Raw genomic sequence first — 27,812 nt, 5'->3', positions numbered from 1 at the left:
CTGCGTAGGGAACAGATGGGGAGGAGAGTTGTTCAGGGTGTCTGTGGGGGTGGTCTATGAAGGGTTCCCATCACTTCATAGGCAGAGGCAGTCCCTTTTCTTTCTGTGCAGAAGGGTTGACCTAAATCTATTTTGGAGGTAGAGCATTTGCAATTGTGTCAAGGAGACTTAGGGAAGCATCCAAGGGTGGAGATAAAGGCCAGGGGCTCTGCGCCTCCTATGGTGGTCACCAGGAGTCGGTGCGCCCAACTTTTTCTCTCCCAGTGGAACATTTTGAGAGAACAGAGATTAGAAATTAACATAAACTGAAGGATAAGAATGTGAATTCTCACAGCTCTTTTAAAGTCTTAAAAAACAAACCACCCCTGATATTTAATTACCCAGAATAGGTGTTTTTTTTTAGGCTGAGTCCTCAATTCAGGGAGGCTGGCTCTGTTTAAGTGTAGGGTGTATGTGTGTCTGTCCATGCACGTGTCTGTGTACGCACATGTGTGTGCAGCTAAGCCCCTTGATTCAAGGAGGGAATTATAAAGAAGAGCTCTGGCTGCAAGTCATAATTGAATTCCAGTCCTTGCTTGATCACTGTTTAGTCATATTACCTTGGGAAAGTCATTTCTTCTCTTCCCTCATTTACTCATCTTTGAATGAGGGCCTTGGATAAATAAAACACTGGTTTCCTTCAGTTTTGAAATTCCTTGAATCTGTGCAATGGAGAGTTAAGCCAGACTGTCCCAGGTAGTGGATGGTACTGGGCACAGTTCTCATACTTCTAGGCTCATCCTCCAACCTGACTTGCAAGGACAGATGGGAATAACTCTTTCAACTCCTGGGCCACAATGCCTTCTAACTTGGTCAATTGCAGGAAGCAGGAAGTTATTTGGGTGGCCAAGTCTCAAGAGGTACCCTGGGTATCCTTCACCTTCACCCTCCACTGGCTGCCTGATTTCCATAATATAATAGGAACAAAAAGCTGTTAGATTCATACTTCAGAGGCAGGAACCCTATGGTACAGCTTTTGCTACTTGTGAAACAACAACTTAAAACTTTCCCCGACCCAACTACATCTTTATGCAACTCGCTAATACCTGGCAGTGTGAGTTACCCTAGCTAATGACACATGGGGGAAAATTGCCTGAAAGTTCTCTAAATGCAGAGCCAAAAATATTCTTTGCATTTGATCATGTGGAGAATATCACTCAAAATAAGATGATTTTTTTATATTCTCCTTGTGTATGTGTTTATAAGGAGTGTCTCAGGATTCAAGAAATCCTGTTATAAGTAGAAGAAAAGGGAGCAAGAGCATAAGGAATAGATTTGCTCTTACAAACTTTGGGATTCAGTGCATTTTCAAAGCTCATCTATCCCAGATCAGAATGCTCAGGGGCTGTGGGCGATGCTGTTGGAGAAATATGACGAAGACCTTGGGTCATGAAATGGATCCAGCTGTCTTTACATTGTCTGATGTCTGAGCTGAGGAGGCTTTGAGATCTTCAGAAATATTTTCCATTACTCATTCTTTGAACTAGATCTGGGGTTCCCCAGATCTTGGTATGGGGAGCCGTTGGAAACCTAGAACATCATAGGACCATCGGGCCTTTCTACTAGGACCTAAGACTGAGCTCATTCAGTGTTTTGAGTTGAAGTCTTTGTAACAAATTTAAAAAGTTTTCTTAAGACAAAGATGAGCGGGTACCAGCCCAAAGGGGCACAGTAATGGACTGGCTTTCTTCCACATTGCCTCTTTCTTTGGTTTGTCTTGACCTTCTCTCTTTTCTCCTCATGTCTCCTCCTTGCTATCCTACTCCATTTTTTATTTGTTACTACTTCTCTTGTGTCTTTTCTTTCTCCTTCTCTTTTTCCTTGTCTTTTTCCACACCTTTCCTCGAACGGGGATTTCTTGGCCAATGTCTGACTCTAGTGGTTGCCTTCAGATCTGAGTAGCCTTTGGGTTTTTTTTCAGGGAGGGATGGAACAGACCAACATGGGGTGGAGGAGCTGCACTGCAGGTTACAGGTGGAGGGAGTGATGGCATGAATGTGAGGTGTGAAGGTGCCACATGTACCTCAAACCCCATTGGCTTCATCCCATGGGAGAGGAATTGGGTTGACTCAGGTTGGAGGATAAGGTTGCCTACCCAATCACTCCCCCTATTCTAGCACCTTCTTCCACTTTACTGACTGGCAGAGCCTGTCTTCCACTATAGAGGTTGAAAATAGTAGAGGCTCATTTTGCTACCTCTTTTGCAGCCAGGACAGCAATCTTGGATAATGAGTAGGAAGGAATGCTTTCTTAGGGTCTTTGGGGAGAAATTGTCTTCCCTTTGAAGTGAGAGATGCATGAAGGGGAGAAACCTCTCTTGTTTGTTTCTGGATTTTGTCTTTGCCTGCATGTGGCATCTGGAACCATGTAGCAACCTAGCTATGATGTGGTTGAATACTCCAAGGATGGCAGAGCAAAAAGATGGAAAGGTCCTGGGTTCTTGAGATCATCAAGCTGCCAGTCAAAGCCTGAGTGTCTTATGTAACTGGCCTTATTGTTTATTCCATTTTTAGAGTTTCTGCTTCTTGCAGATGAAAGCATTTTGATGAGAACCAGCAAGCACAACCTTATGGTTGAGCTTTATTTTGTCCTGACTTTTATTTTGTTCCTATAATGGAATCAATTTTATTTTAAACAAACAAAACATCCTATATATGTCTTCTTTCTCCGATGTCCCTTGCTATGCAGTAGCCAAAAGTTTGTTTCTTCTTTGCTTGTGCTTTTTCTAATAAAATAAAACACTTTATGAACCCAAAGGTTGGCCATCAATTTCAGTGATCTTTTCCTGATTTCCTAATAAATGCCAGGTGATGCTGGCCTAAATAAGGCATAGTGCCAGGTATGGTGAGAGTTGCAGCATCTTGGTGATAGGAGTAAAGAGGAGCCTTTCTCTCTTACTCTCTCCCTCCCTCCATTTATCCCTCCCAGAAATAAGGTCTGAAGGGTTCCCATGTTTAGCACATGGAGCCCTGCAGGTGAAATGATACTTTCCAGTGCCCCACCCAATCCCTTTCACCAAAATTACTGCTTCTGTATATGGCAAGACAAAAATTGTTTATCAGTGTGTTGTTTCAGTTCATCTCTTCACTCTACCCCTTAAAAGCTCTGGATTTACCCATTCAGTCTCTTTGCTCTGACCCCTTCAAGGAGGATCCTACCTTGCCATCTTTGGAGGAAAGCGGGGAGGGAAGAAAGCAATATGAGAGGCTAGCCAGGATGGGGCTGAAGGAGTTTATGATGCGTGAATATTTGAGGAAAGAGATAAGGGAAGCAGCTCTTGGGTGAGGTGAGGGTTAGGAGGGAACCATGCAGGGCTGGAATTCACCCAGTTTATACCAGGATAGCCAAATGAAGTGTTCACAGCCAGCATCCATTCTGGGAGATCAGTACCTGGGCTGTGTCAGTTGTTAATATTTTGAATTGCACCCCTGGAGATGTGGGCACTTTAAGAAATCTCTGGGTGCTATTAGTCCTCTTCATGGTTTTTAAGACTTGAAATGAAAGCTTAAAAAAAAACAGGGAAAAAAACTTGTATTATTTTGAAACCTCTTTTGAGTGTGTATGTATGTGTTTTCCATTTGGGTCACCACTTGGACTGAACCTCCACTGCAGGAGGCACAACTTCAGATGTGTTACCTGTAAAATCACTATTTAGGGAGAAGAGTGATTGATATACTAGATTTCAATTGCTTTTATTCCAATATAGGAAGTGTAGGAAATGTTTCCTTCCCTTGTCTAGAGGGTTTAGGAGCACTGAATTTAGTGGCCCATAAATCTGCTTGCTTATTTGAGAAAAGTCTCATCTCTTCCCAGGATGTAATGACAGAGTGATAGAAGGAATACCTTCTGAGCATGTCTTGGTGTGTATTTGTCTCTGAACATACTCTTGCCTCTCAGAGCCACAATTTCTTAAAGCAGTGTGTCATCAGAAGCCATGTTGTGAGATAATTAATACTCTATCATATTTTTAATTTAGCTGCTACTTGCTTTGGAATCTAAATTCAGAGATACATTGCCTCTGGCCACAAATAAGAAAGATAAATGACTGCAGATGGAGCTGGGACAGCCCAATAGTGCAGCAAACAGGTGCATGGGGGCTGGTAAGGAAAATGCCACCAGAGAAAGCTTTATTTTTGTATAGCTGTAGATCAGTGCTCTCCAACAGAAATATAATGCAAGCCACAAATACAAGCCATATAGGTAATCTTAAATTTTCTAACAGCCACATTAAAAAAAAGTAAAGGAATAGGTGAAACTAATTTTTAAATGTATTATATTTGTCCCATATGTTCAAAATAGTATTGTTCTGAATATGTAATCAATGAAAGAATTATTGAGCTATTTTAAATTGTTTTGCTTGTGCTAAGTATTTGAAATCCACCATGTATTTTATGTATAGCACATCTCAATTCAAGCTAGCTACACTGAGTGCTCAATAGCCACATGTGGCTAGTGGCTACTAAACAGCGAAGCTGTAGACTACTTATAAGGATAATTACTTTTCACTTCATGCTCACAATATATTGAGATGCTGCCAGGTCAGATGGGCAGGAATGATTGCTTTTTCTTCTGGCTCTATAAGGACTTCCTCGTTAATGCATTTTGGGATCAACTTTTGAAATGTTTGCCAAAGTGCAAGAGGAGGAAGGATCGGCTTCAACACTGAGACTCTGAGAGGAGAGCTTGGCCAAGGCACAGAGCTTGGTGGAATTTATGGGTGATACTTACCACCCAGATTATCCAGATGGGGTCATTTATGAAAATAGAGGTGGGTAGTGTGATTATTTATCAAGAGCAATATGCTGCAATGGAATGAGGTCTAGACTGAGAGTCAGGAGAGGGCACTAGTCCAAGCACTGGCCTGGGGGGAGAGAAATAAACTAACATTTACCCAACCAGTTACAACACTAGGCACTTTACAACCACTTTCTTATCTATTCCTTATAATAAGTTCAAAAGTTAGTTATGTATATAACCAACTCTAGTTTACAGAAGAAGTTGAGCCTAGAGAGGCTGAGTCCTGGTTTATCATGGAGTACAAATAAAATCTCAATACTGGATGGGCGTGGTGGCTAATGCCTATAATCCCAGCACTTTGGGAGGCTGAGGTGGGGGCGATTGCTTGAGGCCAGGAGTTCAAGACCAGTGTGGGCGACATGGTGAGATTCTGCCTCTACGAAAAGAATTTTTAAAGAGTCAGCTGGGCATGGTGGCGTGTACCTGTAGGCCTAGCTACTCAGCAGGCTGAGGCAGGAGGATCACTGGAGCCCAGGGGTTCAAGGCTGCAGTGAGCTATGATTGTGCCACTGCACTTCAGCCTGGGTGACAGAGCAAGACCTTGTGTTTTTTTTGTGTGTGTGGGTTTTTTTTTTTTTTTTTTTTGAGAACTCAGTGCTGACAGCAAAGCTGCTGTGTTCTTAACATTATAATCCATACACATATCATATAATAGGTGTATCTTCTATTACGGTTCAACCAGAGAAGCAGAACCAGTCACATATATGTATGTATGTAAATATACGTAGGTGGTAAATATTTGTTGCAGGGAGTTGGCTTACACGATTGGGGGGCTGGTTAAAGTCTTTATAAGGATGTTTTCGTATCTGATGCTGACGCCTCAAGTCTTCAGGGCAGGTGTTCGTAATGGAAAGATCATGAGCATGCTGGAAGCAATTGCACGAGGTGGAACTCCACAAGCACAAACTGAGTTCCGTTTACGTTCTTGTTCTTGTTGCCTCTGACCTTGGTGATGAAAGTATCCTGCAGAAGTTGGGACCTTCATCATGGAGCTAAACACATACACCTGGCTCAGGAGTCAGAGAACCTGGAGGGAGGATCCAGGGGAAAGTGGAGCAATTGTAGACCCACCTGCTGCTTCACAGTGATGAGCTGAATCAGCATTGGCAACAAAGTGTGTTGAGCTACAAAGTGGCCGCTGTTTCCCTCTGCCTTTGGAGGGATCTTCCCTGTGGCCCACCCTAACTGGAAACATGAGAAAGAGAATTCTGGGAAATGTAGTTCAGCCTATCCAAGTTGACACATTACAAAGCCATCACTCGGGTGCTTAAAAAATATTTGTTGAATGAATGAATGAATACTGTGGTGCTTCTCTTGGAAATTTTCTGGAAGTCAGAACACCTAATCCTGGCTCTGCCTCTTACAAATAAAGCAATTTTGAACAAGTCACTTAATTCTTTGAGTCTTGGTTTCCTCATTTGTAAAGCTCCAAGAATAATCCCTATCCTATATTTAATGGAATTTTGTTGGGATCAGTTTAGATTATCTGAATAAAAGCACTGTAAACATTATAAGGGTTCAAAATCAACATACAAAAGCATAAAATATGACATAGTATTATTTTAATTATTGTTATTAATAATTCAGCTTCCTAATGTATCACATGGAATTAATAGTTCCTGACCAATTTACCTTATAGGTATGCCAGGAAGATTAAACTAGATAAAATATGTAGAAGCACTCTATCAGCTCTCCAGTGGCATACTCTTCAAAGGCGAGAGTTAATTATCATTCAATACTCAGATACATTTTCACATTGTGTTTTTAGTTCTGGGCTAAATGGCTTAGAGGAACAAGTATGTAACTGGAGCCATTGGTGACTCTGGGAGCTGAAGAGCAGTGGCCATTCCTTGGATGGGAGTTGTGGGCAGTAGATGAGGTTTCTGTCCTATAAATTTGGGCTTGCATTTCATAGCAGCCAAACTTGCTCAGCAGAATGAAGAAATCTCTGCGGAAGTTTTTGGTAAAGATGGCATAGAGGAAGGGGTTGGCACAGGAGTTGATGGGGTAGAACAGGACCAGGAGGATCTTTGCCTTGGACACAGTGATGAGGGGCACCTTGAGGGAGGCAGAAATGGCAAAGAAAGAAATGGGTGCCATGCAGAGGAAGTCGGTGAAGATGAGCATAGCCATGCGCTTGGCAATCTTGGTGTCGCTGGAGGAGGATACGATGTTGGGGTTCCTCACTGTGAGGTAGATGTGGGTGTAGCAGCCACAGATGACCACAAAGGCCAGGACATTGAGCACAAGGAGGGACATGACATACAGCTGTGACAAAGGGCTGTCAATATCCATGGGCAGGCAGATGCTCACCTTCATGTAGCTGCTGATGCCAAAGATGGGAAAGAGGGCAGCCACAAAAGCAAAGATCCAGCCCATCACCATGACGCTGGCAGCATGACGGAGCTGCACTTTGCAGTCCAGCTGCATGGCATGGGTGATGGTGTGCCATCTTTCGAGGGTGATGGCTGTCAGAGTGTAGACGGAAAGCTCACTGGCAAAGACAGTGAAAAAGCCAGCAGCACCACAGCCTGCTCCAGTTTGCCAGTCAATGGCATAGTTGTGGTATTGGCTCTTGGTGTGGATATCAACTGATGCTATGAGCAGCAGGTAGATTCCAATGCAGAGGTCAGCAAAGGCCAGGTTGCACATAAGGAACCGGGGAACTGTGAGTTTGTATTGGCTGGTAATCAGGATCACCAGCACTATGATGTTCCCGGTGATGGCCAGGATGCTGATAAACCATATCAAGACTCTGAGAATGTTGTACCCCATGATATCTTCACATGGGTTGAATGCATCTGGCTTAGGGGAGCAGGTCACGTCAACCACTTCATTGCATAAATCATAGTCAAATTCACTGTACATTATGTCAAATCCTCTGCCATAACTGGATTCATCGTCTTCTGCCAGAGAGACTCTCTGACCCCTAGCCTGAGTCATATCATCAAATTCTTGCCTTAAAATAGATTTGTTGCAAACTGGATGAAACTCAGAGCTAGAAAAATACAAAAAAGAAAAGAATCAACAGCCTGGATCCAAAATGGCAAATACATCACTCTTTGTGCACAGTAGAAATGATGGGGTTTCTTCCTGAGATGATTATTTTTTCTTTAACATCTTGTCTGCCCTTGTGGCTAAGCTCAAGGGTTAATGCTGCTTACTGTAAATGCGTATAACAACTTGTGTATATATTCCTAGGGTTGGATGGCCCACTGGGGAAACCATCTGGCCACAACCTGAATGTGGGGAGGAAGGCGCCTGGGACTAGCGAAGCCTTGCTGTTAAGTGCAAATAATTTACAGACCTGGCATCAGCTCTACCCTTTTCCTTCCCCCATCCCCATTCGTCCATCTCTGAATATGCCCGAGTAGGACATGCCCCTATTCCTCTACTCTATACTCCAGTCACTGGAAGATTTGGACTGTTGTCTGACTCAAATGAGAAGTTATTTGCTGCTTCTAGCTACATAAACTAGAGGATCAGAATCTGTAGTTAGTTCCCAGCCAGCCCCTGTTCCCTGGCTCTTTGGTACTCAGGCTAGGAGGAGGCCAGCTAATTTGCGTGAAATGTTACCAGGGTCCTGTTCTTTATTATCTCACTCCCCAGGAGCCACAGTAGTCCTTGGGTATGTGTTTGTCTGCAAGGTAAGCCTGGCTCTCTCATACTACATAGTTTCCTAGTGCATGCTCAAAAGAACAAATGCAAGTTGCAAAAGGGCCTAATTTATTCCAAGATTGCAACTTATCCCCTGGGAAGCCTGGTTCTTCTTGGGCTCACTTTCCTGTCTTGCTTTTCCCTTTAAACCCAAATGTACAAGAGGCCTTGTTGATAGGATAGAGGCACTTACAGAGGGATTTGAATGAAATCCAGATGATAAATATTCAATCCATGAGCATACTTATAAATATTCTACCTCCGAGTATTCTACTAATACACTGCATATAGAGACAGAAGGTAGCACTTTGGTTTTGAAGCAAAGGCTTACAGAATGGGAATGGTTTACACTGGGACTCTTTTTGGATGGAAAAAAAAAATCACACATACACACCTCTACCTCTCCCTCCCTCCCCAAGGGGCAAATTCACAACAATATTAAGTGACTATCTTTCTCAAACCTTAACATTATCTCAGATGAGAGTGGGGAGGTGAGTATCAAACCTTTCAAAAGCCCTCATAAAAAGAGAGGTGGCTGGGGAAAGTAAAGACGTTGTTTCATGTTAAAGGATGTGTCTTGCCAAATGTTCCAACATACACGGACTGAACCTTTCCCATCAACCTCAGTGAGAAGCGGCTTTTGGGGAGAACCCTCGCCTCCCTTCCCACACCTCTGGGAAGTAAATTGAGTTGCCAGGAAGTCATTTTCCCTTGGCCCAAGGGATTCTTTTGTTGTTGTTGGAGAATGTGTCATCTTTTGTTTTAGAGACTGTTAAAACTTTTCAAATTAGTCACAGGTTGCACTAAGGGGGCTAAATGATTAATGTGTGTAATCGAAAGGGAATGGAACCAGAGCCTAGAAAATCTTTTGGTTTGGTCAGCAATATTTCAAGAAATGTGAGGCAAGCTCTTTAATGGGCATAGAGGGGAAAAGAAGGTCATTCTGTGGTCTTTAGTCTAACTCCTGACTTCTGTTAATAAATCCTATCATTGAATTAGCTGCAGCTCAATTCTAGGAACAGAAAGTAACATGGTACTTGCTGACTGCAGTTTGGTCCATTCGACTGACATCTGACTTAACCACCTAGAGTTTTCACTTCTTGGAGCTTATGGTTGGCTTCTGTGAATATTCCTATTATTGATACTGCTACCAACATATTTCAAATGTTGTGCTTCCCCTTTCTGAAACAGAAGTGACCCAATGACATGAGGTGGCGAGAAAGGTAAATAATGTATGCCTCTGAGATAAGAACAGACACAGAAGTGGAAACTGAGGGAAATACAGCCTTGCCCCTGCAGTACCTTGGCAAATCCCAAGTATCATAAGGAGCTGAGAATTCAGCTTAGGGTCAGTTTAAAAAGTGACATTCTTGGACTCTGATCAATCAATGAACAGATGCTTAGGAGGTGACATAGCAGAGTGTCCCAGAGCCTGAGCTTTGGAGACAGGCAGGCCAGAGGGTTTGGATTTGACTTTGGTCAGTGTTGGTCAGTTTGTGTAGTATCTCTGAGTCTCAGCTTCTGCCTGTTTGAGAAGAGACTAATAATAAGTTACCTTTGTGAGAATTAGATAAAGGTGCAAAGTATTACAGTGCTTAGCAGTGAGTACTCAGCAAATGTCAGCAATATGAAGACAAATGATGGTGACTACTTATTGAGTTCTTGCTGGGGCCCAGGCCTTGAGTGGGTATTTAGAAGTATATGCCACAGTGCATCAATTCAAAATCTAGTTGCGAAGAAATGGCCTAAATGCAAGAAATATTAAAGAATAAAATGAGAGCAAATAACATAAGCTGAGAACAGAACTATGACAAGGAAATATCTGTATCTGGTTCAATGACAAATGAGGAGTGTGATTTACACAGCCTTTGGCAAAAGTCCGGGAGGACCACTGGCCAAAATCTCAGTCACAGGGGCTCACATTTACAATTTGGGCATTATTTCCCAATGAAGACCAGAGGCACAATTTCATCATACAACTATCATCAAACTATACCTACTGTGGTGTACAATGAAATAACACTATATAAGGAATAAATTCTGAGATTATCTTATGAATAGCATAATTATTTTGTATTGTTTGTGTGAATTTGTTACATGTAAAAATTAAGCACCGATTTCAAAAGAAAACACAACACCCATTGCAATTTTTGTTACTCCATTGTGGCATGTCATGGAAAAGGTGTGTGCGTCTCCTTTGCTGTACCCTGAAAGGCCCAGATGGTAGGTTACTACACAACAGGGACACAGAGGGGATGAGGGCTGGGTGGTCTGCAGGGATCAGGGAAGGCCTCATGTCATGGTACCACGTAAGGTGGTCCTGGAGATTTCTGGTTGGGAGAACCCTGAGACTATGTCTATACTACCAGGAGGTGACGAGACCAGAGGAGTCTGAGCAACACAGTGAGATAATAAATTCCTGTGGTGTGTTGGCATTGGCCCAAACACCACATGCAAGCTGCTCTTACAGTGATCTTAACATCCTTTGAGATTTCTCCTTAGGGGTATTCAGTTCTAGGGACTTGGCAGTGCATTGGTATCTCACTCTAGAATTATTCTTGTCTGGAATATAAAAGAGGCAAACCTTTGTTTCAGCCAGGACCTTAAGAAATTCTGGTTGTTAGGAAGAAATTTCCTGGCTTTCAAGCTAATCTGTGAGGAGTGCCCAATTCTGGATAGTTTCCCCATGATGCGTGCTAATTCTGAAAAGCAGCCTTTTTTCCCTACACATCCTTCCAATGGGTCTTAGTATAGATTCCCAATTACTTTGAAAACATTTTAGGGTATGTACTGTTTTGTCGCTTTTCTTGTTTTGCTCTTGAGCAAGAGATATGTATGGGCAGGCGGAATAATAGAGGAGACTATTAAACGGTGAAATAGTACCATAGGAAAGCTATATTCGTTCTAGGCTACCACACAAGTGTAGTGAAAAGGCATCATTTGGTTGTGTGCGACTACATGGTATGGATTGTATAGGTGAGCTCAAGGGAGAGTGAGAGCTTTGAGAACTCCTGATATTTGTTCAGTTCTTACCTCCAATGGATTCTTTAAATGTCTGCAACATGTGTAATCTCCACCGCCATTCCCTCTTCATTCTCTCCAGATCCTGTCTGATTACCTCAACTTGTTAACCAGTTACCTACTGGGACTTAGGTCTGTTTAGATTGTCCTCTATAAGTCAGGGCCTCCTTGAACCTGGCCTTCCTTGAAAGCCAAAGTAAAGCATTGCTTCAATATTTGTCCTCCCTGTGAGGTGGGAAGATCTGAAGGTGGATTAGAGAGGCCTAGTGTGGTTGGGACGTGCTGCAGATATGCACATCAATCTCTGGCATGACATTTGTGCTTCTCCCCTCCAAAGCTGACATGGATGGTAGTGGGCTAGGGCAGACTTTGAGACTTGAAGGATAAACTCATATTGGTATGAAGGAGAGAGGGAAGAGATATTAAGCACCAACTATGAGTCAAGCATTATGCTTGGTGCTTTTCATGTTTTCTCATTTAATATTTGGTAGATGTTTCATCATGTGGGTAACTCTCTCCCGTGAGCCCATTTTCAAGGAAATTAAAGGGCCTAACCATCCCTCAACCTCCACAAAACTGAATTTTTGACTCAGAATGTGCCTAAGGACTTTGGTCAGGGAGATCTCTCTACAAGTAGATTCTCTGCATGTCACAGATATGTAGAAGTTGTGGACTCAGTTCTACGTTGGGGAATTGCCCAGGCAGGGCTCAAGACAGAGGAAGACTCACATTTGCCGTCTCCAGTTTGCAAAGGCACAGCAGTGGCTGGGATAGGTGAGGCTGGCCTCCATGAGGGCAACAAGCTTTTCCAGACTAGGAAGCTTTTTTAAGTTGTAAGTTGACCTGGCCCTCAGCTTCTTAAGATTTTCTAAGCCATAGCTAGGCAGGGAATGGATCCTTGTTCCTGAAATATCTCTATAAAGAGAAAAGGTAAATATAACATGATTACTGTGGGCCTAAAATTTTCTGCTCTCAGTTAACAGCCAAAACAGCAGACATTCTAGTGATATTCTTACACGGATGAGGAGGGAAACTACAGTTCATCTAACACACCTTGGTTAGATGAGTATTCAGCTAACAAGAACATTTAGTTTGGTAGGAGTCCTGGCCCTTGTGTTCCTGGTAGGAGAAGTTAGGTAATAGGTCATCCTGATTCCTAGATATACTTACATTCTGACTGATTGGGGGCTTAACTGTTGCCGGTGAGTAGAATTAGCCATCTCTCCAATGGCTTTACAGCTTATTTGTCTGTACTCATGTATTTGCATAGGACTTAAGGGGTTGAGACTATTTGCCCTTACCATAAAGCTGGCTACAGAAATATTTCTAATGAGCTCAGGTGGAATCTGTGGCCAAATTTCAGAAAAGGGTGAGAAGAAAACACACCATAAGGAGAAGAAGTATCTGGCAGGTAGTAGAGGCAGCCTCAGCACAAAGCCCAGGTGTCAATACAGAGTGGTGGTTGTGAACTTGGCATCCACAGCAGGCTTGTCTGCCTATGTGTCCTGGCCCTACTATCAGAATTATGACTTCAGTCAAGTACATCACTGGTCTGTTTCAGTTTCTTTAGTTATAAAATAGGAAGATAAAAATCATACTTACCTCAAGCAATGGCTGTGAAAATTAAGTGAATTAAAGTACATAAAGAATTTCGTGGTCAACAGACATCATGTAATGGTTGGCAATTATTATTGGTAAACATCACACACTGAGAGGCAGCTGTTCTTGCTTTGTAGGAAAGTCTCTCCCCAGGTGAACTAGCAGAGGTCTAATGGGAGCCAGCACAAAGGCCAGTTTAACCAAGTCCCTGTCCCTGGAGAGCTCTAAGTCCCATCGTTTCTGGCAGCAACACCAGAGATGTGGGTGCTTTTCTGGCAGCACCACTGGCAGCTGAAACCCTCAAAACCAAGACCAGCTGGTGAGAATGAGGAGATTTAAATGGCACCAGCTAGGACCTGTTGGGGCCAGCAGCGTGGTCATGAGTGGGTGCTTCCGATTGGGGTTGGTAGCAAGTGATGATCAGGATGAGCTCATTTTAGCACCCCTGGGGACCCTTGGATATACTTGAGGAAGAAGAATCTTTTAGTTCTGGCATTCCCTGTAAGTCAGAACAGTAATCACTCACAGCAATGAAACTTGGGGGTGTGAATATATATTTGCTACCCCATATGTTCTCACAATCTGGTGAAAATCACATTCTCAAAGTCTTGTTTTCATTGTGTCATTCTCTTACTTAAAAATTTATTAGGGCTTTCTATTGTCCAGTGAAACCCACCCCAACTGCTGCTCTGTTTGTCACTTTCCTTTCCCAACCAAACTGATACTAGTTGTTCGTACTTGATGTCACTATTTCCTCATCTCATGATCCAGAGTTTCTCCCCAATCTCTAGAGAAATAATACTAAGGTGCCATGTCTTAGTTCTAATCTTCTTGATTTCTCACTTATGTTGAATAGGGAAAACACTCCTTTCTGAGATGCTTTTTCTTGGCATCACATTCTCTTTGATTGCTTCTGACATCTTTGACTTCTGATTTTTTTTGTTTTACTTCTTTTCTATTTGTTCCTTAAATATTGGCATTTCTTCAAAATTAGGTCCATTCTGCCTATACATAATCTTTTGTTGATCTTACCTACTCCCTTAGTTTCGGATACTAGGCATATGCTGGGCTTCCAAATTTATGGCCCCATTCAGATCCTACTCTTGAAACTCAGGCCCAGATAATCACTGGTCTACTGGACCCCACCATTTTGATGGCTTGTGGGCATCAAAACTGAACTTACCATCATTCTTATATTCATCCTTGTTTTTCCCCTGTCATCCAAAACAGAAATCTGGGCACCATCCTTGACTCCCTTCACTCCCTTCACTCCCTCACTCAGACATCAGTCTCTGTCCTCTCAAGCCTACCTTTTAAATGTATTTCAAATCAGTCTACTTCCTTCTCCTGTTACTTTGGTCTCAGTCACCATAATCTCTGCCTAGACATATGCAATAGTCTCATAACTGTTCTTCCCGTGACCATCTATTTCTTTCTTTAATGCAGTCTCTACACTGCAGATTTTAAAAATGCCAATCAGATCATGATTTCCTGCTCAAAACTCTTCAGTGATTCACCATTGCTCTTAGGATGAAGGACAGATCACTGGATAGAGTGTCCTGGGGATTTTCTTGCTGTCTGTTGCATCCATTCCGTGCCCTTCTCTGTACTCAGCTCTGTATTGCAGGAGGCATGATCCCTGTGGGTTCCATTTACCAGGTACCAGCTTGTCAATCAGCTTCCACTTGGCTTTAGCAAATGACACTGCTGGGAGATTTGAGAGTAGGTAAAAATTAAGGTGTGTCTCATCCCTCCTCTGTCTCAGGCCACAGCTGAATCTTCAGCTGTCATTGAACAGATCTGCTGAGGATCCAGCTTCTACCAGTTGGCCCAGTTCCTGGGCATCAGTAAGACTCACTTCCTTACTTGCTGCTCAGGTCTTAGGGTTAGTGGTTACCGGATTGTTGATCCCCTGTTTAATATTTAGGAACATTTACATTTTCAGAACTAATGATTACCTTTATATAGTACATATATGTATATTACAGTTACTCTCTTCTTTGTTAGATGCCAATTTGATCAAATTTGTTCATACTATTCAAATTTTTTGTATACTTATCAATGTTTTGGTTGTTCTATCACTGAGAGAAGTGTATTAAAATCACTATGATTTTTGGATTTGTACACTTCTAGTTTTGTCAATTTTTGCCTCATATATTTTTGATGACTTCTTTTAGGACCATACGAATTTAGAATTTTTGAACTTCTTGGTAACTTTCTTTATGTAATACTGGTCTCCTAACTCTTCAGAAGTTTCTTCATATTTGCTGGTCCCTCCCTGACTGCCAATCATTAAGAATACCTATGAACTCAGTGCCTAGACTTCTTTTCTCTACCTTCACTAACTTGTGTAGTTGAGCTCATTCAGCCTTATGATTTAAACACTATTTATATACTGATGGATCTAAAATTTTTATTTCTAGGTAGGTTCTTTCACATGAACTCCAGACTCACATTCAACCATCTCCTAGTAATCTCCACTTAGATGTCTAATAGACAGGTCAAGCTTTGGATATTAAAAATTGAGTTCCTGATCTTTTCTGAAAACCTGCATTCTTTCCAGTTGTTTGTGCAAAGATTTTGAAGTCATCCTTGATTCCACTCTTTCTTTCACTTCCCTCTCAGAAAAACTTCTTGGCTTTACATACCACTTTATCTGGAATCTGACTACTTCTTAAAATATCCATTGCTGTCACTGCAGAGTAAAGGTTCTGGTGTTTCAAGGTATCTTCTAGTTCCTGCTCTTGAATTATAATTCTTCAGATTTGGGGTCCCTGGAGATAAGAGTCTGGTCCAACCCTTGTCTTTGTGATGAGACTTTGCTCTCTGCTGCCAAATGACCCAGCTGTCCCAGCCAGCTCTCCATTTATATTTGCCATTGTTCCAGAGCTTCCCAACTTTTTCTGCCACAGGAGATGTTTCTGGTTTCTCTCTTTAGTCAATCCCTCTTATGACCAGTTCTGCTAGCAACACTTGCTCTGTTCTCCGAGATCAAGTTCTCGTTTCATCTGGCATTGGGGCTCCTCTTTTTTTCTCAAGTGTAGAAGAAAGCAAAAATTGAGACCCAATTCCCTGTTTTTCTAAACAGTTGAAGGCTCCCTCCAAGGAATGAGATAAAAGAATATAAAAAGTCCTTTTAGAAACAATTTAAACAGTTAAACCTTTACCTATTATGAACATTTTTTCATATTTTTCAAAGCAAGCAATACAAAACAGAAGACAATTTTTTTTCTTAATTATGCCTCCTTGAGTTTAGAATATTTAAAAAAATCACATTAATTGAAAATTTCCAAAGAAACAAATTTTTATATTACATGGAATATTCATCCTATTATCTCATATACTCTGTGGTAGATTAAAGGTGACTGCAATTTCTTTGACACTCTACTCATCAATGGTCTATTTGCTCTACCCTGGAATCTGGCCACAGATGCAGCAGGCATGTGAGTGAAGGGAACAGCTTGGAAGTGGATCCCTCACACCCAGCCACCTGAGCAGACATCGCAGGGATTAGAGACAAGCCATCCAAATTTCTGTCATACAAAATTGTGAGCAAATGGAATGGTTGTTTTAAGCCACTAAGTTTTAATGCAGCAATAGAGAACCAACACAGACTCCACTGAGGTCTCTATGACTTCGTCACCTCCATAATTTTTAATGGTTATAGAGGTAATTTTTCCTTGAAAGCCAGTAAGAATGCAATAGCATTATATTCTGCATACTTTCTGCCTCTTGCCACTTACTATGTTTTGCTTTATGTACTAGCTATTTGTATTTCTATTTTATCTCTCCTTGAAGGTAGCACTGACTTTATTGTTGTAAGGACCCAGAAAATTATTGCTTTGTTTGAAGATATACTGGGAAATGACATTGGAGAATGATCGGGAAAGGGAATAGAGAGATCACCCCAGCCAACTGTGACATCCTCTGACCTCCAAAGTCTTGTACCTTGTGTTGGCTCTTCTATTGTTTCATACGGTTATTTTCATGTATGTATGTTTGTCTCCTCAGCCAGATTTCAGATGCCCTGAGATATCAGGGATTATTAAGACACTTTTGTGTTCTGTATCATATCTGGCACAGGGCTGGGCTCAAATCTATTCAATCAGTAGTTGTCTCATTAGCAGAGATGCCTTAGTATTGTCAAAAAATGAGAAGCTGGAGAAATCTTACAGGAGAGCTGATTCTAACAGGAGAGGGATGTAAGGCAGACTGAGGAATCCAGAAATCCGGTTTAAAGTGGGCTCAGCAAAATGGTGCTTGTGCAGCAGGAAATTATGTGACTGAGAGTATCAGAGTTACCAAGGAAGGGAGCAACCTTGTGCGAAGTTTACAAGGAGACAGACGTGCATTAGGGAATGAGCAGAATATGTTGTGTGGATTGACCTGAATGCAATTCAGTGTTTAGATGTCAGATTGGGCAGCCTCCTTGGGAGACTTCAGTGCCTTTCTGTCTGCCCAATGTTCTGGAGCAAGCTTGTTATCTTGGATTCCTTCTTATCACAGCTACAAAATATTTGTGCTGCTGCCATTTGCACAAAGTGGCTTTGCTCCTGTGAGACTAAAGCATCTTGACAGCGTCCTGGGATCCAGATCTTCTGTTGGTGGATGTTGAATGAGGAAGTGGTCAGTAGGAGAAAGAGGAAAAGTCACTTAAATTTCAGTAAAGCAAATTCTTTAGCAAAAGTGGTTCCTGGATGATAGGGAAATAAAAATTTTTGTAAATGTGTTTACTTAAAGCTTACTGGCTAGAGTGACCAAATATAGAACCTGTCAAGACTTCTAAATTTTGGACTGAGAGAAAAATGTTTGGTATCTCCATGGATTAAGAAAAATCCACAGAAATTTATATAAGCAGGGACAAAAATAAGTAGATCTTATTCAGTGTGGTTTGAGATTTAACTACATTAGTATTCTGACTTTTGCTTTGTTCCCCTAAAACATGCACTCACACACACACACAGTCTATTCCCTGGCTATGATTTTTCCACATGGCCTGAAAATCTGATGTTTCATTTTTATTCCTTTATTAAAACACTCTCCACTTTTAGGATGCAAGTATCCATAGGGGGAAATAACAAAAAAAGACATTATCAGTTATTCATATCTTCATGGAAGTAGGTTAGTATGACTGTGATGGTTAATTTTGGGTGTCAACTTGACTGGATTAAGGGATACCCAGATATCTGGTTAAGTATTATTCTGGGGCATCTGAGAGTATTTCCAGAAGAGACTGGCACCTGAGTCAGTGGACTGAGTAAGGAAGATCTGCTTTCACCCTCTGTGTATCATCCAGTTGGCTGAGGCCTGGACAGAACAAAAAGGCAGACTCTTCTAAGGCTAGGGCACCTTTCTTCTCCTGCCTTTAGACATCAGAACTATGTCTTCTGGCCTTGGGCTTAGGGACTTGCAATGGGTCCCCCAGACTCTCAGGCCTTCAACCTCAGACCAAGAGTTACACTATCGAATCCCCTGATTCTCAGGCCTTTGGTTATGGACTGAGAGTTACATCAGTAGTTTCTAGGTTCTGAGGCCTTTGCACTTGGACCGAGCCATGCTATGGCTCCCCTGGTTTTCCAGCTTGCAGACAACCTGTCATGGGACTTCTCAACCTCCCTCGTTGCATGAGCCAACTTCCCTAATAAATCCCCTTTCATCTCTCTCTCTCTATATATATCCTATTGGTTCTGTCTCTGGAGAACCCTAATACAATGACTATTGTCTAAAAATGGGCTGAGAGAGAGGCCAGAACACAAATCATGGCACAGTGAGGGGTATTTAGAATAGTTATTCTGGGCAACTTTATTTTGAGGAATAAAGGTAACCATGAGATGGCTTAAATTTTTGAGGCTTGAAATCCAGGCAGAAGAGTTCAGAATTTACATGAGCAGAAGAATGACTTATTGAAAACTATATTTTTGTAAGGCTAGTCTTGAGAGCCCTGAGCCTGGCATGCAGTAGGTGCTCAATAAAAAATACTTGATAATGAATTGGAGAGAGGATCGAAGGTAGGAAGGGGACAAAGAGGCCATTGCAGAAATTTAGGCTAGGATGATAGAGACCATCTCCTCCCACATAGTAACTTTGCCTGTTAAAAGTCATTGTGTCATATGTCATGTCACATGATGACAAGGATTTATTGGGCATCTGCTCTGTGTTACTATAGTCTTCTGTGAAAATTTCTGCAGTGCTTATCGTCCTGGGAAGTAAAATTTATCCCTCTACCAGAGATTCATTAGGGCAGCTACTGTTTGTGGTTTTCATCTCTCTCTACTGAGTCGATGCTAGATACATAGTAGGTATTCAGTCAACATCTACTAAATGTGTGTCACCTAAGACTTGATACTCTCCATGAGTAGTTGAGAATGTTTTCTTTTGTTCTTGCCCTTGTTGCTGGTGGGCTGGGCAAGGGGGACGGGGCAGGATATTTAATCCTTTTCTTTCTGGGTTGTCTGGTCTGATGACTGTGGTCTTTATTTTTAAATTATCACTGTGGTTAACATTTCAACACATGTTACAGTCTGGCAGTGAGTGGTTTGGAGAATTTAAATCTCCAAAAGTATCAGCAGAGACACCATGGGATGATGGCTAGCACTGAAGAGATTTAGTAATCCTAAATTGTTTCAACATTGCTAGGATTCTTGGATTTGAGAGACAGAGTGGCAAGAGAGATAGCAGTTGGTAATATGATGCTGAGTCAGGAGAGGCAGGAGTTAAATAGCGCTCTGTGCCCCATTTAATAAAGTGTGTTATAGCCAGTGCCACAAATTTGATTTGAACAATTTCTATTTTTCCCAGCAAAGATGTTATTACAGGTCAATCATTTCCATAAGTGAGAGCACATTTCTGGTGTATACTACACTGACAGATGGCTAGAAGACCTCTCTTTCATGATCCCAGGCGGGATAAAAAGGCAATTTACTATCTATAGGACTGTGGGTACACTGGTAATGGAAAAGAATCATTCTTATACAAATAACTCAGTGTTTGAATCTGAACTATCAAATGAATCTGAGCTATAGCCAAATCAATTTGATAAACCATCAGAATATGATTGTACTGGCTCCAGCCTGCAAAGGCAATGCATTAAATTTTCCCCACAGGAAACTGTTTCCCAAGAAGACAGCAATTGCTCGATTGCTTAAAAAAAAACAAAACAACAACAAAAAAACTTGAGTGAGTTCAGAAAATCAGGTGGAAACTCAGGTGACTGCTGATGTTCAAGGTCAAGACTCATGAAGGGGAATGAGGATTCTGGGCTGCTACTCTGAAGCCTGATGAGGCTTGTTTGTGTGGCCCTGGCTTTCTCTGCATCTATTTCTCTTTGCAGTGGAGCTGCTTGGCCTTGTACTGTTAGCTGATCAGAGGCTCCCCGTTCTTCCCTCAACTAGAAAGGAGCTTGGGTGCATTCCCTTAGAATCCTTTTCACATATCTACTTGGGGCAAAGGACTAAGCCTGTGGGGGAAGAAGATCCACCACAGTTAGCTCAGGGAGGAAATATTTTGGAGGCTGGGAAGTGATTTCCAGAATGCTCTCTGGACCAGCAGGTTTACTGAGGAAGTTGTTAGGAATACAAGTTCTCAGGTCTCAACTCTGGCCTTATGAGTCAACTCTGAAGGTGGGGATCAGCATTCTGAGGTTTTGTGATCCCTCCAGGTGATTTTGATGCACAGTTTTAAAACCACTTCTCCAGGGCAGTTGAGAACCACTTAGAGCAGGGGTAGCTCATAGCCAGGTTCTACTCTGGGAATTTCCTTTGGCTGACTTAAGGAAGATTTGGCTTCTCCCCAGAGACAGCCTGCACCCAGGGACTGTTGATGCATAGGACTGGCCCTTGTCTTAATTCAGTATGACTTTGAAGGACCATCCTCCCTCCAGAGCTCCCTGTGAGATCCTCTGAGCCTTCTGTTGCAAGTGCATCACTGTTCAACTTCCCTCTAAGCCTGATTCTGCTTCCATCAAGCATTCTCCATGTACCCTGAGAGCACTTTCCAGTAAGCCTCCTGCATGCAAATATATCACAATCCAACCCAAGGCAGAGTCATATCCTTGGCACAAACAGCACATGCTGTAGGGTGAGCAGTCTGCAAAAATTCCCACTCCTAACTCATGGCCTGAGGTGGGCCAGTCTTCTGCAAAAGCACCTCTCAGGCCAGAGCTTAGCACCAACATGCTTGGTGTTTCAGGTTGCAGAAGTGGGAAACAAGATAGGCCATTCATCTTCTTGCATCTTAAGTTAGCAGGTGGAGAGACTTGAAGGACATCTATGGACTAACCCGAAAGCCCTAGAAAGGGAGGCTTGATGTTAAGGTGATCAATTCTTATGCCGCTAATGGGAGGGGAAGGAAACTAGTATTTATAGGCTGGGCTTTCAGCCAGTATCTTGCATTGAGATGAAAAAAATGTGGAACCATATTATCGCTTTCTTTTCTAAGTCATGGGAAGTGCTTCATAATTCGATTGGATTTTCTGTAAATTTTATTCACTTAATTCTGGCCGAGATATTCTTGTGGTAAAAGGAATAAAACAACAGGCCTGTAACTTGATGGACGCTGCAGAACTGCTTCTGATGCTTTCACAGAGGCTCTCTTCTTGCCTGCGTTCACAGCAGGGCTGGCTGGGGGATTTGAGTTTTGTGCTCTCTGTTAAACATTCTTATGCGATACGTTGTGCAGTGCCTTGGCCTGGAACCTGCGTATGCAACCTCAGGAGACGATGTTCTTCTGTGCCATGTTTATATATCATTGACTTGTGTTCCTAGGCCGAGAAGCTGATGTCAATAATTAATTTCCCCTCTATTTCAGTTCACAGCCCGTTGCGAGGGCCTTATTGAATAACTTTTATATGTTTGATTAAACTTACTTATGGCAACATGATATGGTGAGAACACGTGGAATGTGAGGCAGAAGCCTAGTTTCTGCCAGGCTCTGCCACCTCCAGCTGTAGTGTGAGCTTTAACAGGTCACTTTCCTCCTCTGGCCCCAGTTCCTCTGCTGGATGATGAATGACTTGGGGATCTTTTCCTTCTTAAACATTCTCAGGAGCAGACAGTGGGTTAAGTGCTATGGATTCACTACTGTACCTGTTTACAGGTCACATATGGAAACATACCCTTTCACTGATACATTCTGCCATGAGCAGACAGAGGTGCCTATTTAAGAACATTCAAAACTCTTAGGCCTTTTAGCTGAGTAAAATTGACAAACTACTATTGTGGGGGTCAAAGGTATCAAAGGTACTTTGTAAAGGTCATTTGTCTCCCCCGTAGTCAAAGAACAGGGACAATTAACTAAGCATCAGAAGTTCTAGGTACTTTGCATACTACTAGCACATAGACGATATGCCCAGCACCCTTCATTTGTTAGGACTGTGTCTTGCTTTGTACTTCATAGCACCTATCATGACCTCATATATTAAGCTGTGAATTACTTTCTCACTCCCCTCTGCCCTCCTGCACCAAGAGAATATAAGCTTTCTGTGCAGAAGAACTTTATTGTTTTCCCTGCACTATACGTAGGGCATGACATAGAGCTGGTGCTTAAAATCTATTCACTGAGTGAAAAAAAAGAAAACATATTTACATATGTATTTTTTAACTTCAAACAACATTAGGAAATAGGTATTACTGTTTTTGCCATTTCTTAGGCAAGGAAACAGGTCTTAGAGAGGCAAAGGCACTAGTTTTAAACCAGGGCAATCTGGCTCTGGCACTTCTGCTTTAATCGTGCCAATGCTACCTCCTTTTGCAGAGGTTGCCTATGTCAAGCCAGCCATTCTGGAATAATCTTTAAATTTGGTCAGGATGATAAATCTGTCTTAAAGCATACATTTCTTTCTTCAAAGGGGCAGAGTCCCATGTATGGGTCACAATATACCCTTTATCATCAATAATAAACATTTATGGAGTTCTCATTCTACCATACAGGGTCTAATTCTAGAGATACATAAGTTTCAGCCTGCAGGAGAATATAAGCTATTTGGTGAAAAGAAAAGTGATGTTGACAGATGTTTAGTGGGTAGGTAGATAAGTAACCACATATGCCTACGCTGATTGCCAAATAAGAGGTTCAGGTGAGTGGCTCCAAATGCCTGAATTGACTTGAGGCAGGCTTCCTAAGGTTCTTCCAGTAAAGCTTTAGATTTATTCACAGATTTATCCGTTTCTTTGCTCACCATTCCTTCTTGCATCTCATGCCTGCCTTCTGGGTTCCTTTTTTCTTCCTGAAGTACATTCTCCAGCAAACTTAGTAGGTCTTGCTCAGAACCCAGAAGAACACGTTTTTTAAAAAAGGTGTTTTGACAACTGTGATGCAGATTTACTCCCTCCCTCCAAGAAGCCACAAAGGCTACTGGAGCCATAGGAAGAAGTCACTGGTGGCTGAGGTGGTCAGAGAGGCTCGAGGAGGTGGAACTTAGAATGATCCTTGATGGGAAGGGGCAGAGTAGATAAGGAGAGAAGAGGGGCAAAGTCACTTGTCAAGGGAAAGATGGGGGTGAAGAAGTGACAATATGAGAGGTATGGATGCAGGGCTATGAGGCACTGGATGTATCCCAAGGTAGCTGGAAAGAGGATCCCAAAATAATGTGCCTGTGGGTCTTGCTGGGTTGAAGGAAATTCCTGGATGTTGAGGATAAGAAAGGAGAACTGTGCTTTCCCTTCTAGGAAAGATACGTATTGCAGAGTGGTTATGAGTGTGTACCACGGGTCAAACCAGTCCAGCTTTGAATCTCTGCCGTAACACTTGCATGACCTTGAGTTAATCAACCCCTCCAGAGAAAGTAGTTTGCTCTTCTCTAAAATGGGAATAATAGCTCCTACCACAGTGGGTTATTACAAGGATTAAACAAGAAAATGTATCTTAACTTCTTAAAACACTGCCCACTCAGTAAGTGCTCATTAAATGCTATTATTACTGTTGCTATTTTATTGAAAGTTAGACAGTGGATTGGCCTTAAATTATCCCTATAAATCTTTGTAGATGACATTAATAAAAATCTACTTTGATTGCCAGCCCTATCTTGGAAGCTTCTTTGAGTGGAGAGGGTTGACCTCTAACTTACACAAACTGAGCTCTTACACACAGAAACAGGGGATGCTACTCACAGAATGACTGGTCCAGAGGCTCCCTGGAAAACATCATTAGGCAATTCTTCCAAATTATTGTTATCACTTAGATTCCTGGGGATGGAGATGAGGAAAGAAGAAGGAAAACACAAAGCCATATAAATATTGCTGTTGCAAGAGCCATTTCCCTCTAAATGGCCTGGAAGAATAGTCAGGGCTACTTACAGCTCATCTAGTTGGGTTCCATTGAATGCACAGTTGTGTATTTCTTGAATCCCATTCTTACTCAGCCATCTGAAATAAAAGGCCCATTAAAAAAACAATAATGTCAGATGCAAACAATACACGGATTTCATAATTGAAAGCACAGGGCAAGGTCAGACAGTGCAAGTTAGTGGCATAAAGAAAGTGCCACCCTTAAAGCTCACAGACAGGGTTGTGAGGGAGACTGATTTATCACTGTATAACCTTTTGTAACTTTTAAAGTTTGTATTATGTGCATGTATTACCTATTCAAAGGAATAGATGAAATTTAATGTTGAAGGGCACATTGAGGCAGAGTAGCCTGAATCCTGTAACTGTAAGGTTTTTGCACACATGAGTAGATGTCATGGAGGGAGAACAGAGATCTAATCCATCCCGAAGGAACAGAAATCACACAATTATTGAACAAGTGTTTATAAGACAGAGAAGGAACATTTTGTGTCGCCTTTCTCTAAGGCTTTAAGCCTTACACCCATGCTTACCCACAGCAGCAAGCCTGGCTGTCATCAAAAAGTGATCTAATTAAGTTGTCAGACAACTTGAACATCTCCTGTGACCCGGGGGGACCTAGTTATTGGAGGTTTGTGGAGGTGGCTCTGGGTTAAGCCAGAAAGGAAGAGAAATCAATTACAGAGATTGTGGGCTGTGGCAGGGCAAGGTGGTGTGAAGGGGTGTGGGAGGAAGCTCTGAGGGAGGTGGTGGGTGGGAGTAGAACAGTCACCCTGATTGTGCTAAGTAGGTCAATGAGCAGGGTTGCCTGGACAGGGGACCCCAAGGACACCTTGGGCCCACAGTTCTGCCTTGCTCTGCTTCTGAGTGGGTCTGAAAACAAAAACAGATATCCAAGGTCAGGAGTGCTTAGCCCGAAGAGCCGCTGACCACCTGCTCTTGTTTTGCTGTTGCGTTCTTTTCCCTGTCAGGATTAGTGGGTTTATAAATAACACTGTTCAAAAAGTGGACCCAGAGATGCTCCTATGTGTTCAGGACTCTATTTCCTGGGCTGCAATGGGTAGCTAGAAAACACTTAAAATCCCAGGAGGACAACTGTATGTCTTTTTCCTCCTCTTGAAAGCTAGTTAGCTCAAAAATTCAGAAAAGAGCAAGGTAAATATTTTAAAACATTTGCAAACAATTGGTAGGTTCTGATGGGAAGGAAGTGGCTATGTACTCCCACCATGCCCACTTCCTCCTACCCATGAGAAACCCTCTCCCAGGGACCTCCGGGCTCCTGCCTTATTTGTCAACTTGTCCCAGATTAGCGAGAGTTTCTGGGGCAGCTGCCCCTAACCTGTGGGATGAGGGAACTAGAAAAGGCAGAGCAAACCAAATGCAAAGCCAGCAGAAGAAAAGAAATAAGATCAGAGCAGAACAAAATAAAATGGAAAGCAATAACAACAACAACAAAAAAAAAAATACAAAGGATCAATGAAACAAAAAGTTGGTTCTTTGAGAAGATAAAATTGATAGACCTCTTTGCTAGGTTAACCAGGAATAGAAGAGAAAGGATCCAAAAAGCTCAATCAGAAATTAAAAAGGAGATATTACAACTGATACCACAGAAATAGAAAATATCATCTCTTAGTACTATGAAGATCTCTATGCACATACACTCAAAAATGTTCAGGAAAGGGACAAATTCCTGGAAACACACAATGTCCCAAGGCTCAACCAGGAAGAACTAGAACCCCTGAACAGACAAATAATGAGCAGTGAGATTAATACATTAATAAAAAATCTTCCAACCAAAAAAAGCCCCTGACCAGACATATTCACAGCTGAATTTTACCAGAGCTACAAAGAAGAGCTGGTACCCATACTGCAGAAGTTATTCCATAACATTGAGAAGGAAGAAGGGAATCCTCCTCAACTCACTCTACAAAGCCAGTATCCACTTGATAGCAAAGCCAGCAAAGCACACAACAAAGAAAAGAAAATTACAGACCAATATCTCTTATGACTACAGATGCAAAAATCCTCAATAAAATTATTGCAATTCAAATTTAATAGCACATCAAAAAGATAATATCCACCATGACCAACTTGGCTTCATCCCAGAGACCTAATTCAAAAAATGTGATTAACCACATAAACAGAAGCAAAAACAAAGACCGTATGATCATCTCAATAGATGCAGAAAACGTATTCAATAAAATCTAGCACATTTTCATTGTAAAAACCCTCAACAAATAAGGCATGGAAGGAACATATCTCAAAATTGTAAAAGCCATATATGACAAACCCACAGTCAACATCATACTGAATGGGGAAAAGATGAAAGCATTCCCACTCAGAACTGAAACAAGACAAGGATGCCCACTGTACCACTTCTATTCAACATAGTGCTGAAAGTCCCAGCCTGAGCAATCAGGCAAGGGAAGAAAATCAAGGGTATCCAAATGGGGAAAAAGGAGGTCAAACTATAACTCTTTGCTGATGGTATGATTTTATGTCTAGAAAACACTAAAGATTCTGCCAAGAGACTCCTGGAATTGATAAATCAGTAAATTCTCGGGTTACAAAATCAGGATACACAAATCAGCAGCATTCCTATATACCAATAATAGTGAAGCTGATAATTAAATCGAAGACCCAATAGCTTTCACAATAGCAACAGAGAAAATACCTAGGAATATATTTAAACAAGGAGGTGAAAGATCTCTACAAGGAGAACTATGAAACACCGAGGGAAGAAATCACAGATGACACAAACAAGTGGAAAAACATATCATGCTCATGGATCAGTAGAATCAACATAGTTAAAATGTCCATACTACCCAAAGTGATTTACAGATTCAAAGCAATCCCCATCAAAATACCAATTTCATATTTCAAAGATCTAGAAAAAATTCTACACTTCATTTGGAACCAGAGAAGAGCCTGAATAGCCAAAACAATCTTAAGCAAAAAGAACGAATCTGGAGGTATCACATTACCAGACTTCGAACTATACTACGAGGCTATAGTAACCCAAACAGCATGGTATTGGCACAAAAATAGAGACACAGACCAATGGAACAGAACAGACAATCCAGTTATAAAACATCCACATATAGCCAACTGATCTCTGACAAAGCAGACAATATACACTGAGAAAAAGAAACCATGTTCAACATATGGTTCTGGGAAAATTGGATAGGCACATGCAGAAGAATGAGACAGTATCCATATTTCTCACCATTCACAAGAATTATTTCAAGATGAATAAAAGACTTAAATGTAAGGCATGAAACTGTAAGAACTGTAGAAGAAAATGTAGGAAAAGCTCTTCTAGATATAAGCCTAAGCAAAGAAATTACGAAGAAGGCTGCAGTGGCAATCACAGCAGCAACAAAAATAAATAAATGGGATCTGATCAAATTAAAAAGCTTT

The 27,812-nt window shown here is 41.7% G+C and overlaps 1 protein-coding gene across 2 annotated transcripts in view; it reads right to left on the bottom strand.

Moving 5' to 3' along the window:
* Positions 1-6,027: 6,027 nt before the first annotated feature.
* The window catches only part of FSHR (follicle stimulating hormone receptor), a 167,614-nt gene continuing 145,829 nt past the window's right edge, over positions 6,028-27,812 (bottom strand). For both annotated transcript variants that reach the window (XM_069494448.1, XM_069494449.1), the window contains 4 exons: positions 24,405-24,473; positions 24,219-24,293; positions 12,244-12,429; positions 6,028-7,834 (listed from right to left, as the gene is read on the bottom strand). In XM_069494448.1, coding sequence (XP_069350549.1) covers positions 6,601-7,834; positions 12,244-12,429; positions 24,219-24,293; positions 24,405-24,473 — 1,564 coding nt within the window. In that variant the 3' untranslated portion in view covers positions 6,028-6,600. The remainder of the gene's footprint in view (positions 7,835-12,243; positions 12,430-24,218; positions 24,294-24,404; positions 24,474-27,812) is intronic.

This window comes from Eulemur rufifrons, chromosome 19 (genome assembly GCF_041146395.1).
Source record: "Eulemur rufifrons isolate Redbay chromosome 19, OSU_ERuf_1, whole genome shotgun sequence".
NCBI classification, from domain to species: Eukaryota; Metazoa; Chordata; class Mammalia; order Primates; family Lemuridae; genus Eulemur; species Eulemur rufifrons.
Note: the sequence above shows the minus strand (reverse complement) of the source record. Positions and strands in the feature narration are given on the sequence as shown.